Below are 16,251 nucleotides of genomic sequence, written 5' to 3' on the forward strand. Positions count from 1 at the left end.
GGTCAGATAGTATACTTCCCTGTTGGTCATTCAGCATTCCCAATCTGGGCTTAAATTTAGTTACTCCCCATTAACTAAGAGTAACTGGTCACAGTTACTTGTTAACTTCCAGATCTGGAAATGACATCTCTTTAGTGGTGCAAAGACCTTATATTCCATTAGGAGTGTGATCACATTGATGGATTGTTGAGCTGTTTCATGGTTCCCTGTATTCTTTTAAAGACTCGGGGTCAGGTTGCATTAGACATGTAGTGCAGCCCTATCTGGGCTATGATACTTTGTAAAGTGGCATAGCACTTTAGATAGTTGAGTATCATGTAAAACAGCTGTAGCAGATGAAAAAGAGAAAGAACCAAGGAGCCAAGTGAAGGTGGAAAACTTAGTTGCAGAGGGCATCTGCAGGGAGGGCTTACGTTTGTCCAGCAGAAACAATTTTGCTGCCAAAGCCAGAGGAGGACGTTGGTCCTTCCACCCACCCAAATCACCAGTGGCTGGTACCCAAACCCTTCCAAATTATTTTGGTGAATAAGGTAGCAAATTCCACACCTGCCAGCCTGGGTACCTGGCAATAAAATGCAATTTTAACAAATTACAGCCAACAATGTGCTGCCTTAAAAAAAAAAACTGTCCCCCTTCTGGTACCTCATAGTAGTGCCTCTCTCTGTCTTATGGAAGTGCCCATCATCCAGAGTCACTGTTGCTGGGGATGATGGATGATATTAAAAGGTAAGGGAGGTGGCTACCTAAGGCTGTCAGTAAATGGCAGCAGAGTGTTAGTTGTTTGCTGGAGTTGATGAGAGAGGGAGGTGGGGCAATAGCTAGAGGATCTCAAGTTCTCCAGTTTTGGCACAGGGTTCAATAAACAAGGACTCTGAAGAATAAACTATTGCACAAAATCACTATAGGTGTAAAAATACCAAGTCCCAATGTAACATTGAGGTTGATCTTAAGACAGGAGAAACTAGGAAGTCAGCCAAATGAGAAAATAATGACAGTCTTCAACTCCCCTCACATTAAGCAGCGGAATTAATATTCAGGCTATGACAAAGATGAAGGTGATTCTCTTTTTAACTCCAGGATTCAACACAAGATGCTTTGAATTTACAAGGATTTTAAAACCATTTTGGAACAGTGATCGGGATGCTACTATATTCAATACATTCATGAGTGGAAACTTGCCTACAAAGTCACATTTAGTTTCAAAAGAGGAAATTAGGGGTTTTATTAAAAGGAAGTTGAAAGGGAGGGTCAGGAAGGTCAAGTCCCTTCAGGAAGCTTCAGGGATACTTAAAACCATTATAATAGATGCTCAGATTGCAATGTATATCACAGGCTGAGAAAGATAAAAACAAGCCCAACAGGATGCCAGCATGGTTAATGAGCAGAGTTGAGGAAGGTATGAAAGGTAAACAGATTTCCTTTTTAAGGTGGAAGCCTTTACCAAATATTGGAGAGGTATTGAATGTAGAGCAGCAAAAAGAAAAAGAAAATGTTCGCAATAAAGCAAGCGAAATAAATTAACAATAATAATTAAAATCAAGAAGTAAATTGCTAAATTTATTGGCTTAAATGCAGCATCACATTGATACTATATAGGGCCAAAACAGTAAAAACTTAATTTGCTTTCTGCCTCCTCTCACAGCCCTTAGAACTGTTCCAAAACTATGCACTCCTGAAAGCTGAAAAGGTTTGGTGAGTACATGGCATGAGGTGGGGCTTCCTATGTGTGTTGGGGAATATTCCATTCTATTTCCACTGGATCCTATTGTTCCATGAGTGGAAGTCCAGTGCAGAATAGTAGGCATTAAAATGAACAATAATTATAAGAAGAAGTTGGGAACAACTTCAGGGGGGAGAGTAATTAAATTGCAACTAAAGACCTCTAAAGACTGTTGGAAAAATGAGAAAATTACAAATGTAGCTTCTGTCCCAGTAGTCAATGGGATACCCAGTGTGTTGTAGTCAATAGAGTGATGGATTAGGACCCAGAGATCTGTGTTTGAATCCCTGCTCAGCCATGGAAGCTCACTGGGGGAGTGGAAATGGTAAAAGTACTCCTTAAATATCTCACATACTTTGAAAGTCTTATGAGGGTTGCTATAATTTGGTTCCAACTTGATGGCACAGGTGTGGGCGGCATACAAGTTGAATGAATGAATGAATGAATGAATGAATGAATGAATGAATGAATGAATGAATGAATTGGTGAACAGTAAAATTAATGAATATTATTAAACATGAAAAAGAACAAGCCTTGCTGATCAAGACTTAGTGTGACTTCTGTAAAAGGAAACTTCTTAACAGTCAGATGCAGAAGTGATAGTCACATCATTTCCTCATACACATCAGGTCTGTAGACGTGGTCTAAACCACCTATTACACACACAGCAAACATGTGAAATGATAACTATGTGGAATTAAGGGGTACTCAGAATATGACTAGATAGCTCAGTGATCTGGATACCTGACTATGCAACCAGCAATTGAGAATTTGATTACAGTATATTCCTGCCTCCCAGGAGAAGAGCCAACCAGTGTAGCCTTGGGCAAATTGCAAAGTCTTAGCACCCTGAGAATAAGGGACTGGTAAACCACCTCTGTCACTGAAGCTACCAACATGAATTTGAGCCAACTCTGGAAGGCAGTGGAAGACAGAAGGGCCTGGCTTGCTCTGGTCCATGGGGTCACAAAGAGTCAGACATGACGTAACAAACAACTAAACAAAAACAACAAAACCACCTCTGAATACCTAGAAAACCCTGGGAATGGTCACTGTAAGTTGGAATGGACTTGATAGCACAACATTGTTAATTATTATTACTCAGAATCCAAATACTGTAGGAAAGTGTTTTTGTTGTTGATGTTGGATGGGCTATTGATCTTTATTTTATACAAAATGGACAGATACTGGCCTTATGGGAAACATTTCCACTGATAGATATGGTGGCTGAAAGACTGTACCCATTTAAGGGGACAAGAGGTAAAGTTTGAAGACTGATAGACAAATGAAAAATCAACCAATAACAGCCCCCCCCCCGCCGTGCCTACAACTAGGAAAGAATTCAGATGTCAAGGTCCTAGTTAAAAAAAAAAAGCAACCTCACTAAACTTGACCCCTTACTGCAGAATTGGAGGACAGCCAATCTAACAGCATTCCCACTCCAAAAATCCCCTCAGGAGGATTTTTGAAAAGAGTAAGGAAGTTAAAGACCTAATTTCTATGCTGGGAAAATTGTTAGAAACTATCATTAAAGATATCGTTGCTAAACATATTGAAGAACAAGCCTTGCTGATGATGAATTAATGTAAAGCATTCCTGTAAAGAAAAGGCCTTTTTCAAAGCTTTGGTAAAGAAAAGGCCTTTCTCAAGAAACTGAGAATTTTTCTGCAAACATATTGACAGATGACCTCATATATATTTGCCCAAGTCCTGTCAATTATTTGCAGTACTACAAGAGGAATCACAGAAGTTGCTGCAGCTAATTGTGGCTAATTGGCAAGGTGCTGGGCATGTGCCAGGCAAGTGAGTGCACAATCAGGCATGTGAACACCATGTGTCACAGCAAATCAATTCATTTATTTCTACCTCCTTTCTCCTCATAGAGAAGCTCTTACTTAATTCTTCTTATGTGTGCATAGGTATCTAACAGGATGCTGGCCATTATGTCTTTAAAAATATTACAAAGATATTAAATATTTATTCTCTGAGCAAAAGGCTCCTGATCAAACATAGTACTAATGTGACAAGAAGTCAAGATACACTTATGAAGTTGTAACTGATTGAAGAGTGGGAAGCAGAAAGTGAGGGAAATAGTTTTTGTAATAGTGGGAGGTAAAATAAAAATGACAATTTATATTGGAACAGATACTGTTTAACATTAATGAATCACCTGAAATCAGATGATCACACAATTTCACTGAAGTATTTAAGATTGTGAAAACAAGGGGGGAGGTGTCAATACTGCCCTTCGATCCCCTCTGGGAGTTACTGTGTTCTGCTCCTTTAGTGACTCCTGCCCATCCATGAATCCCCACCCACATGACCTGGGTATTGTTGCACAGCAGGTACGTACTTGTCTCTAGAGTCTCTGAAAGGAAAGCTGCTGATGTGAAGGAAAGGCTGTTCTACACCATGCAGAACAGTGGTCCCCAGATGTTCTTGGACTGCAACTACCAGAAACTAGCTGTGCTGACCAGGATTTCTGGGAGTTGCAGTTCAAGAACATCTAGGGAACCAAGGGTGGAAACCACTGCTATAGCAGAAAGCAAATGTTGCAAAGAGAGTGAGACAGACAATGGGGAATTTTCCCGGTGGGAAAACATAGACTCTCCCCCAAAAGCAGAGACTTGGCCTCTGAGCCCCTAGCAGGGCAGAGCCAGGACTCTGCTTCTTGGCCAGCTGGTGAAGAAGTGTGGAGTGCAGGACCCTCTTGGTGTGCATGGCATAGATATGGCTGGTCCACGCCATAGAAGGAAACAGCAGGCAGTTAATACTTTTTGTAAACATTTATGGCAAAAATATTCACTATGCATCATAGAGCTGAAAGGAACAATATGAGTTGCTTCAGATGTAGCCAGGATAGTGACCTTACTGTAATCCAAAGAGATAAATTTTCCCATCTGTGCCTCAGATATACATTGATATGGTCAGATTTGCTTGTTACTTTTACCCAAAAACATTGTAGGTGGTATGATAGGTGTATATGAGGAGAAAGTAAACTTCTTCAGCATGGCCTCTATGAATCCACACCAGTGGGTTAAACAGTGTGTATTCATAGAGGTCCACTTGAAGAACCATGTTTTTTTTTAAAAAAAATATTTTATTTATTTAATTTATATCCCACCTATCTGGTCAGTTATGACCACTCTAGGTAAGTAACCTGTCCTTTTTTCAGTTTCTTAACATTAGAAACCAGGCTGGCCCTGGGAGGCCAGAAACTGAGGCAGCTGATTTGGGATGTCATGAAAGAGCAACAGACATTAATGGCCAGAATACTTTTGGCATTTGTGTAAGGTTTGCATAAATTGCTGCCAGTGGATGGAGTACCAGAACAGATTGTATGCCTGGTCACATGCCTGACCACATAACTGAAATGTACCCTGGCACCTCATCATCTGCTATGGCATATTATGCAGACTTCACCTGAATACCAGCTGAATTCAAGCCAAGAAAACTTAATAGTACTAGTATTTTTACTTCCAGGGAGAAATGATCATAGGATTTTCTGCCTCAGATCCCTGTCCTTACAAGACAGGACAAGCAAAAGAAAGTCTCTTATCAAACTGTGCATAATCAAAGTAAAAGATCCCTTGCCATAAGATACGCTGAAGTTTGAGATGTATTTAAAATGAATTAGACAAATCTGTAAAGGACAAATGTTGTTAGACTGCAGATACCATTAGTCTTAGTCAGCTAAGCCAATGGGTCGTGGTGACAGAACATCTAGTCTAACTTCAGTGATGTTTGGAGGCCGTACTGCAGTGGATGCAGCTGAATGGGTTGAGGCTGAACCCGGATAAGACTGAGGTCTTGAGGGTGGGTGGCCCCTCCATTGGCAGTTTGGGAAACTCCCTCTCTTTTTTGGGGGGGTGATTCTCACCACACAGAGTGGGGTCCGCAGCTTGGGGATACATCTGGACCATGGAAACCCAGGTGGCGTCCGTGGCCCGCTCTGCCTATTTCCATCTGTGGCGGATCGCCCAGCTGCGACCCTACCTTGATGGAGGGGCCCTCACCACTCTCGTCCACGCGCTCGAGATTAGACCACTGTAATGCACTCTACATGGGGCTACCTTTGAGACTGATGCAGAACCTTCTTGTTTTCTATCATTCCCCATCTTGAATACACTATTTTATTGATTCAATTGTTTAATGTCCATGATGTTTTTATGATATTTTATGATATTTGTAAGCCGCCCCAAGTAGACGCTGTCTAGGGGGTGGGGTAGAAATCTAATAAACAAACAAACAAACAAACAATCTCCAGAGGGCCATATATCACTCATTCCTGGTATAAGTTCTAAAGCAAGTTCTAGGGAATTTTTGGTCTTCCAATGTGGGTGCTTTTAGATGTTGAAGCACCAGGGAGCCTTAAAGTCAAGGTTTTAAAGCAGCCTCCCCTGACTAGGTGCCTTCCAATTGTTCTGGGCTACCATTCTCCCTACACCCCACTAGGTTACAAATGCCACCCTCTGGCCTCAATACAGATGCACTGCCAATGGCTGTGCTATGGATTGAGGAGGATGAACTTTGTTGTTCAACCAAGGTAGACATCATTAGATTTTGAGTGGCTGTTTCAAATGCTGAGTTTCCATCCTGATTTTTGTGACATTGTCCCACCTCACCAATCCTCATCCAACACACATGTACCCACACAGGGTAACTGCATCAGGATGCTACAGCAAAATATCCAAGATACTTGATGGTCTTCAGGTGCCACAGGACTCTGTTACCTAAAACCTATTAAAGATTGCGTCAGGAAGAGTAGGTAGTTGTTGGCTTTTCCTGATGGATGGCACTGGCTGCCTTGCATGTTGTCATCACATTGCATGTTGGAAGAATGTTCTGGAAGCATCAGCATTTGGCATATATTTGTTACAAATATCCAGTAAGGACATATGGAAGAAGAGATTTTTCTGGCTGTCCTTTCCATTGGCTGTTTCTTCATCTTCCTATTGCCCTGAAGAAAGGGGGGAAACCAGCTATTTCCTGTTTCTTTGAGTTTCTCCTCTTCTTTTCAAGCTATTAACAACTCTCTCTTGACAGCGAACTACACCTCTGCCAAGCATGTGCTCCAGCCTAGCACATGGTCATCTGTCTAGCTGAGGAATCAGACTTTCCTATCAAGGTGTTTCCTAAAGAAATCTTTGTAACTTTAAAAAAACCTTTTAGGATAAGTCTTTGCCTGGTTTATTACTTTTGAACAGTGGTTCCCAACCTTGGGTCCCCAAATGTTCTTGAACCACAACTCCCAGAAATCCTGGCCAGCGCAGCTAGCAGTGAAGGCTTCTGGGAGTGTTAGTCCAAGAACATCTGGAAACCCAAGGTTGGGAAGCACTACTCTAGAGAACAGATGAACCAAGTGAATTTAACTGCATACAGAACACAGAATGGATCATTGCAGCTACTGTGTTGCCCAACCGGATACACTAACAGGGCTTCTCCTAGAATCATTAATAAAACTCCAAAATACAGTACAACATTGTGGGCGTTTTCACAAAGAACCAGAGTTGTGTGCTAGAGTTTTGATGCTTCTCTTTCTGTTTTCCCCACATCCCTCTCTCTCCCCCCCCCCTCTCTCTCTCTTCCTCCCTCCCTCCCCGAGCAGGCTTGGAGGGAGCCTAGGCCGTCTGCGGAGCTGAGTGAAGGACGATCCCTTACATTGTGTTTCAGTGCGAGGTCTTTCCGGGTTAATGAGCTGACATCATGATTAAAGCTGACCATTTGTAATGTGTCTGGAGCCTGTTGAAAAGCACTGAAAAGGTTAATGCGGTAAAACAGGACAGCACCTGCCCCGCACGAGGCGGGGAGGAGCCGGGCCACTTCCCCCCCCCACCAATCAATTAGCCCCCTTAATGAGTCTATCTAGTAGTTAAGGAGTGAATGATCGTGCTGCGGCTCGCTCGTCATCTCGCTATCCCTAATTATTTTATAAGCACTTGATTCAATATGCCAGGCCGAACGCGGGGCTTGAAGTTAATGAAAATGTCATTTGAAAACGTCTTGACATTTGTCTGTATCGATCTGAATCTTGCCTTTTATCTCTCATTATGTATTTTGGGGAGCGGGAAGGAGGGAAGAGAGGAAGGAAGGGGATAATCAGCTCGTTAAGGAAACCCATCGGGGAAAAGGGTGGATCCTTCTGGTTCAGAGTACCGAAGGAAAGAAGGTTGTGACTTCCAGGCCCCACCTTTTAGATCGAGGGGGCTTCTCGTCCCCCCCCCCCCCTTTGGAGGGAAAGTCAGAGCTAATCACTAGAATGAACGCCTCCCTCCTTGATCTCCCTTTAGAGTCGCCTGGGCCGTGGCTCCAATATTTCCTTTCCTTTCTAAGAAGGGAAGGGAAGGGGCGCCAACTGAGCCGGAAGGGCGTTATATTCCCAGATATGGAATCCCACGTCCCTCAGTCCTAAGGAATAGGGGCTCTGGTGAGGGACAGGCACACTGCACGTGCTCAGAGATACTGTTGTCTTGGCGGTGGGAACTCGTGATTAGAATGCTGAACTGGGACTTGAGAAAACCCGCTTGTTAGACGCCAATTGACCCATTAGATTCATTGGGTGACCTTGAGCCGGTCACACCGTTGCAGCCTGAACCATCTCTCAGGGTTGTTGCAAGAAACCCTTGCAAAGGAGACAGTGACCTCCCCTGCTTTGAACTCACTGGAAGAAAGGCGGATGAGAGATACAAATAGTAAATGCATGATCATTCAAGATGAAGTTTACGGATGGAGCCCTGGCGCTAAGTGAAAAGACGTTTCCTAACTAGAATGCATTAAATCCGGATCTTTTCTCAATCCCGGATCGACCAGATGTGACGGACTACAAACCCCAGGCGCCCCAGATGCTGGCTGGAGAGGGATGGGAACTGCAGTCCAAATGCTCCACCCAGCCTTGTAGTCCATAGCTGGAGGAAATGTAATTAGTTAACCAATTGGAACATAATATTTAGAGTTTATTCAGTATCGTAACTATATCTCACATTTTCTTCCTTATGAACACAAACGACTCAATGAACACTGGTGTGTGTATGTGTTGTGTGTGGGGTCGGTGGAAATTGCTGTGATACTGAGGGTTGTTTTTACCCTCTTTATTATTTTACATGAACCACCGGTGAGTTCTGGCTGGATCAACAATTTAAATTCAGGACTGATATTTTCTGTAGCACTTTCCAAAGTAAAGGGGGAAAAAGTTCCTATCGTAACTGGACACAGGGCTCACCAGTGTTTAACCTGGTAATCAGTGGCCAGTGCTAAACATGTGATGCAGCGGTCACTTTGACATGTGAAATGCATCTTTCGGCCATCCTTCAGCTTGCAATAGACGTCCTGTGTGATCTCAGGAGACCAGGCGCCCTTAGGACTTCTCATTTGTGATATTAAGCCATGAAAGAAGACGGCCGTTATTTTAAGTCCGGCAAAGTCTGCGCCAAAACAAGCTTCTGGGCCGGGAAGCAGTTTGGCTTCAATCCAGATCTTCCTCGTTCGACTCCGTATGGCATCCAAAACACTGGGTGCATACGAATGTCGTTTTAATTTTAAGGATTTCTCATTGTGAAAAATTTAGTATCTGCACACCCTTTCCCCAACCGCTGCGCCCTTATTTACAGCGCGGTTCTGCTTCTACTCAGGGGAAAGTCTCGCTTAGTTCCATGAAGTTTAATCCCAGGAAAGCGTGCAGAGTTCCGCTGCTTGCAGAACTCATCCGTCTGTCAAGGGCCATTTCATTATTAAACGGGTCCTATTTACCCTCCCTGGTTTTTTTTTTTTTTAATTTCATCCTGTTCGAATCCCACCCCACCAAATCGGCAGCTAAAAGAAAAACCAGACTCGGCTGCGAATCCGCGGGTCTCTTTTACTTGGTCCTCTTTCCTCTGGTAGGTCCCACCACAAGGAACGGATCCTTGTTGGGAAACTCAATTTTTTTTAACTGGTCAGAGCAATGAAAGCAAATCAGGGGGAGATCGGGGTCCTGTTCTGAAAACCTGATCATTATCATCATGTAAAAACACTTTAAAATATCTCATTAGTTTGTTTTTTTAAAAAAAACCAATGAAGCAACCAACCCCCTTAAGCACACTGATAAAAACTGAACATGCTCAGTAACTATGAAATGTTGAGCGCATTGAAAAAGAAAAAAAATTGAAAGCGTGTGCGCGCGCGCGTGTGTGTGTGTGTGCGCGCGCGTGTGTGTTGGGGGAGGGAGAGCAGTAGGGAGAATGGATTGGCCTCCTGGAGGCCTGGCCGAACAGGACGACTTCCATTAGGATCTGAGAATATATTGCAACATTTTGTTGAAGGCCCCACTGTTTTGTTTTAACAGCGGCAATGCTGTTTTCATTGGAAAGGGGTTTTTCATCTTACAGCAGACTTCTTCTCCTTCTTGATGCTGGACCGTTAGAAGGTCTGGGAGGGAGCGGCGTGGCGGCGTGCCCTGGGAAGGTCGGCCGTGGTGGGGGCATTTCGGAGCCAGCCGGGCGCTCTCTTTATATCATGTGTTATAGTGGCCCTTCCGACTATGGACAACCCCCACTTTGCAACTAAGAAAGAAACCCTGCGCTGGTGGATATTTCACACAGCTCGGGTGCAATCAGAGTTGAGGGCAGAGAGCTTTTGCTTCAATTCAAAGGGCCAGGCAATCCAGAGGGGTGGTCCCTGTCATCTTCTATAGCACTGGACATACAGTTTGCAGCAAATGGCCAAAATAAGAATTAAAAATTTTTACATTAAGCGGATCTCCCCCCCCCCCCCGCGCGCCTTTTCCCAAACCTTCCGAAGGCGATGCCCTAGCCCGGCTTCCAGAAAAGCAGGGGTGGGCGCAATGTGGGTATGTCTTCCACCTGAGCTCCCTCCGCCCTACTTCTGGACCGAACCGTTCCAGAAGATTTTGGGAGAGAGTAATATTCTTCTTCCCCCCTCTCCCCCATAAGCACCCCTCTTCTATTTCTATTCTCCCGACTGCGATCAAAGAGGTACAAGGCTGTAGAGAAGGCCGGGCGATCGCCTTACGGTCGTTGGCAAGGATTTATTTATGCCAGTCCTATCCGAAAGCACAAGCGATGCGCAACTGCACATTGTTCTTTCCAGTCCTTTAAAATCACGATGGTAACAATCACGAGGCTGAACCTTGCGCCGTCGGAATGGATTACATCCCACGGGGAAGCTTAAGAGAGGAACCTGCCGGAGTTTGGGAACGGGAAGGTCTTTCTCAGGTTGGATGGCGAGGCCTCTTCCCCCCCCCCCATTGATCCTGGCCCGAGCACCCCTTGCCTTGGGCAGCTTGGCGCCAGACAACTTGAAGGCCCGGCCGCCTTTTCATTGCCTGTCTCTCTCTTCTCTCCCCCCCCCGAAGCCCCCGCCCCGCGCCTTTCTCCCGAGGGAGGCAGATGAGCGGCCATCTCGTGGCTCGAAGGTTTCACAGCGAGGCTCAAGCCGTGCCTTTCATTGAGGGGCGGGGGCTTCACCCTCCCCTGCCTGCCTGCCCCTCCCCAGCCCTCCAGTCGCCCTCGGTTGACAAGACTTTGCGGGGCGGCGGCGGCGGCAGGAGGGAGCGAAGGGCAGGGGCAGATGATGAAACTGTCAAGAATCCAGGCTCGAATCCTGTTCTTGCGGCTCGAATACGACGCCACCCCCACCCCCGTTGCTTCTGCCGTGCAAAAGCAAACCGTTCATCTCCCCTTTCTCGGCTCTCGCGGGCGCCGAAGGGAAATGAATTAGGAATAATAATAATAATAATAATAATAATAATAATAATAATAATAATAATAATAATAATAATAATAATAATAATAATAATAATAATAATAATAGGGACGGAAGTTGGTGGAAGCCGGTAGAGGAGAAAGGGACGCTTGCATCCCGAGAATAAATATGGGACCAACGTCTCAGGTACTCAGCATTTAGCTAGACATTCTGCTCAGGATTTTCTGGACTTCTGGTGACTTGGGTGGCCTGGCCAGCCACGAGAGCCATTCTTTTTTCCGTAATACAAGGCCTTTACTCGGGAGTAAGCTTTCTTACTCTCTCAGGGTCTCACTGCCGAGTCCATGCGGTTCAGAAAACCGCCTCCGACGGCTCGTCAAAGGTTCGCTCCCGTCCACGGGCAGGGCTGCTCGCTCAGACAGCCATCCCAGCCAGCGAGATGCACTTCCGACGAGAAAGTCAGGCGATCGTTCTCGTGTATTAGTCGCCCCTCCGGGCCCCGCCGAGTCACCTTGAGCCCTCCTGAAAAGGCTATTACGTATTAATAAACGACCAAGGAGCTGTGTGTGGATGTGGATGTGTGCGCGCAGGGGGGGGGGAGAGAGGCGTCAAGGTGGGATCGGCGGGGCGTCTCTTCGCCAGAGGAAGCCGTGCTTTGATGGTTGAGTGCAGCACTTCCCCCCCCCCCTTCCGCGTGCCTGCACCGCTTCCCTTTGGCCGGTTTACACGAGCCGGAGCCAGCCGCTCGCGCCGGCTCCGCGACGTTCTAGAATTTTGAAACTTTCCGGGGCCGCCGAGGCGCTCGTGATTGGCCGAGCCGGAGGTAACCTCCATGCAAATGAAGCCCCGCCACCCCCACCCACCCCCCGCCGCCGGGAGATCAATAGGGATCGGCGAGAGGAAGGAGCATGCATTCGAGCTCGGCCGGCGCAGGGACAACCTGCACAGGCGCGCCCCAAGCAGCCCCCCGAAGTGGTGGTGCCCCCACAAGCCGAGCGAGGGAGACGCGCGCGCCCCCCCGGCCGCCCCCTCCCCACCCCCGCCTCCCCCTCCGCCGCCTCCGCCGCGACCCCCCCCCCCCGTCCCCGGTGTCTCTCTAAAGCGAGAGCTTTTTTCCTCTGGTTTCTTATGAGTCCAGGATGAGCAGCAAAGAAGACCCGAGCAAGAGTTGTCCCGCGGCCGCGCCGATCTCCAGTTTCACCATCCAGTCCATCCTAGGCGGCAGCACCACCGCCGCCGCCGCCGCCGCCTCCGCCGCCTCGGAGGGAGGAGGCCGGGAGCCCGGCTCCACCAAGCCGCCCGCCTCCGCCTGGCCCAGTCGCAAGAGGAGCCTGTCCGTATCCTCCGAGGAAGAGGAGCCGGAGGAGGGCTGGAAGCATCCCGCCTGCTTCTGCCCGGACTCGCATGGTCCTAAAGAAACGTGCCACAAACACCACCAGCCCATCAGTTTCACGTGTCTCAGTAAGTACCGGACCCGACGAACCATCCCCACCCCACCCCCCAGTCCACAAAACCCCTCAACCCTTTCCTTCCTCATCAGGAAGGATGATGATCACGTCTGATGAAACCAGGCTAGCCTGACGAGGCGGCGTCGGGAGGCAGAGTTCTCTGGCTTTGTCAGGGCGCTGCGAACTGTCCGGTTTCATCCGAACTTTCTAGTCAGGCCGAGTTTCGAGGGGATGAAACGAACCCAAAACGACCTCTGGGGTGGGAAAGGCTGATGTCCGTCTGGAAGGCCAGAAGATTAGAGGTTTGGGGTGCTTTTCCACATACAGTGGTTCATTTTACAAAGACATAAAGACATAGGTTCTAAGCTCTGTAATAGCTACCTATTATTGGGTTTCTTCTGCCCTCCCCTTGCAAAAATTGTTTTTCATTTACTTTCCTGGTCAGTTCTTTTGCGGGGGGGGGGAAGGGCTGGTGCGAAGGATACACTTAATGAATACGGATTAAGATGACATTTTGGGTTTGGTTTTTAAAAGAATAAATCTCATTTCATTTTGCCTTTTCCTTCCCCTTTCGGTCAATCTCGTTTATTATGATAGATAAGGGTGACTTTCCTTTAACCCCCGTCAATAAAGGGGGAAAGAAAAATTCTCCGGCACGGCTCTTGAATAAGCAACGTATGAAATGTTAAGATGTTTTTTAAATGTAGGCTCTCCTAATACAATAGGAAACAAATCATAAGTGTAGAAGACAACAGCCTCCTCTTCACCAAGAAGTCAATTTTATTGAGTTCAGTGGCAGAAATATTTACTCCCACGGAGAATATGTGCAGAGGTACAGGTTAGGCTACAGTCCTACGCACACTTAGGTGACAGTAAGACCCACTGAACAAAAGGGGTGTGTGTTATCTATAAGTAAACAAATTTGTTGTTATTGTTAGAATTCTAAACTGAAATCATATACAGACTGAATGTTAAAGGCCGTATTTGTAGATAGACCGGCTCCTGAGCATAATATAGATCGTATTTAAAGCATTCGGTCGGTTAATGCTTCCCAGTGCTTTTAATTCTCTTGAAGATAATTCTGTGTGGAAATAAGATATGAAATTGACTAACCCCCCACCCCCACCCCGCTTCTCATCAAGATGCGTAAGCTCAGAGGAGTTGGCATGCATGTCTTTTTCGTATTGAGGGAAATAGTTTAGTTTGCGTTCTGGTTTTGTTTTCGCGGCGGGGGGGGGGAATTAGTTTATTTTCCGCTTTTTTTCCGAGGTGCGGTGACGCGTCCTGTCTTCTTTTCAATCCGAGGCAAAAGACCTTTTTCTCCCTCTTCTCTCTCTTGTCTCCGTTTTATTTCGTTCCTCTTCCCTTCTCTTTTCCCTTCTTTTTTGGTCTTTCCTTTCTCCTCCCTAAGGCAACCCGAGGGGAAACGGCGGGGCAATCAGCTCGGAGAGGACGCCTCCTTTCCTCGCCCCGTCCCAGCCGGACTTCAAGGAGGAGAAAGAGAAGCACTTCGCGCCGGCTTCCCCGCCCTCGGCGGACCGGCCAAGGGACGGGGCGGACCGGCAAGGCGGCTCGGCCAAGAAGAAGACGCGCACCGTCTTCTCGCGCAGCCAGGTCTACCAGCTGGAGTCCACCTTCGACATGAAGCGCTACCTGAGCAGCTCCGAGCGGGCCTGCCTGGCTTCCAGCCTGCAGCTCACAGAGACCCAGGTGAAAACTTGGTTTCAGAACCGCCGGAACAAATGGAAACGGCAGCTCTCGGCGGAGCTGGAGGCGGCCAACATGGCTCACGCCTCGGCTCAGACTCTGGTGGGGATGCCCTTGGTGTTCAGAGACAATTCCCTCCTCCGGGTGCCCGTCCCCAGATCCATCGCCTTCCCAGCTCCCTTGTACTACCCCGGCAGTAATTTGTCAGCCTTGCCGCTTTATAACCTCTACAACAAGATCGACTACTGAACTGTCTCGCGGGGGGGAGAACAAATGAGGAACACGGGAAGTCGAGAAAGACTGGCCGCACTCACTGGCCGCCTCCCGAGGAAGCCCGTCTCCCTCCGTGGCCCTCGCGCTCGCCACCATCTTTTCTTAACCCAGCCGTCTCTGTTATCCATCGGAGAGGAGGTGTGCGCGCCTCTCCTCGTTAAGAAATACACCATGTGTATTCATTACTATGACATATATATTATATATTATATTTTTAATATTTTTATTTATGGGAACTCTCTGGGTTGGTTGGTTGGTTGGTTGCTTCGGGTGGTTTCCTAGGCTGGCATAGAAATGTGTGTTCTTGTCCCCTTGTTCGGGATTCCATCCTATCCAGACAGAACGGACGTTTCTTGACCTTAAACAGAATGAAAAACACAGGTCCAACTCACAGATTTGACTTTAAAACAAAAACCCAAAGGTGTGCAGGTAGGGAAAATCTGGGGCTTCTGGAGCCCCACGTCTTTGGTGGGACTCTTTTTCACCGTCTCTTTTCATTACACTTCGCCCTGAGTATTATTATTATTATCTGTGCGGGCGGGGAAACGACAAAACAAGTGAGCCTATTTCAGATCTGTACATATTTTTAAAAGAAAATAAAGCATTTTAAACATGGTTGGTAACTTCGATCAGGTTGCTTCTGTATATCTGGGTCGGGTCTCTTTTTTTTCCAGGTATGTGTTTGGATTTGAGGTATGAAAAGCCAAACACCTTTTGCCATAGGCATCTCTCGACTGGAAACAACGATGTTTGAATGAAGAGGAGTTAAAATGCTCGGCCAACGGAGAGGGTATTCTTTCCTGGATGGAGGTGATTTTCTAAGGGTTCTTGAGCCTTCTCCAGTGGCGTTCCTTTCCTAAGGCCGGCAGCGTTGCAACGAAGCTGAGCGCATAGAAGATGGAACACTGAGCAGAGCAGAGCTGAAATACTGAGAATAATTGATATTTCACTCTATTAACCATTCCACCTTGTTCCGAAGGGTCTTCCCGTAACAATTGGGGCTTCCCACCCTTTATGGCTAGGATATAAGCGGAAAGATATGGGAGAAATGTAGGGCGCTTTACCGCCGTGAAATACCTTCAGTTTAGTTCTCATCCTGTCTTACTTCCTGAGTAAGACTGGGCCTGAATTAGACTAACGCCCAAGTAAATCAGCATAGGATTTTTCCTTTACTTCTGATTAGACACAACTAGGATGGAGCTGGTATTTTGCTCCTGGTTCATTAAGAGGAACTGTTCTTCCACACATAACACTGTTTCTAGTTTTATCATTCAGCCTCAAAACTTCATTCCTGATTTTAAACAGGATTAGGCCTTAGGGGCATTGTCCAGTCTGATCCTAACTGTTAAGCCCCCTGGATTTCAGAAGAATTTTCTTTCTCCTTATCGCCAGCGTTTGATTCCT

General features: G+C 46.6%; 1 protein-coding gene across 1 annotated transcript; it reads left to right on the forward strand.

The window, feature by feature from the left end:
- Positions 1–12,537: 12,537 nt before the first annotated feature.
- On the forward strand, positions 12,538–15,462 carry HMX2 (H6 family homeobox 2). The gene is made up of 2 exons (XM_020808732.3): positions 12,538–12,880; positions 14,279–15,462. Exons 1-2 carry the CDS (start codon positions 12,559–12,561, stop codon positions 14,821–14,823), a joined length of 867 nt encoding a protein of 288 aa, XP_020664391.3. The 5' UTR covers positions 12,538–12,558; the 3' UTR covers positions 14,824–15,462.
- Positions 15,463–16,251: the final 789 nt, after the last annotated feature.

The sequence above is a fragment of the Pogona vitticeps genome, chromosome 3 (assembly GCF_051106095.1).
Source record: "Pogona vitticeps strain Pit_001003342236 chromosome 3, PviZW2.1, whole genome shotgun sequence".
NCBI classification, from domain to species: Eukaryota; Metazoa; Chordata; class Lepidosauria; order Squamata; family Agamidae; genus Pogona; species Pogona vitticeps.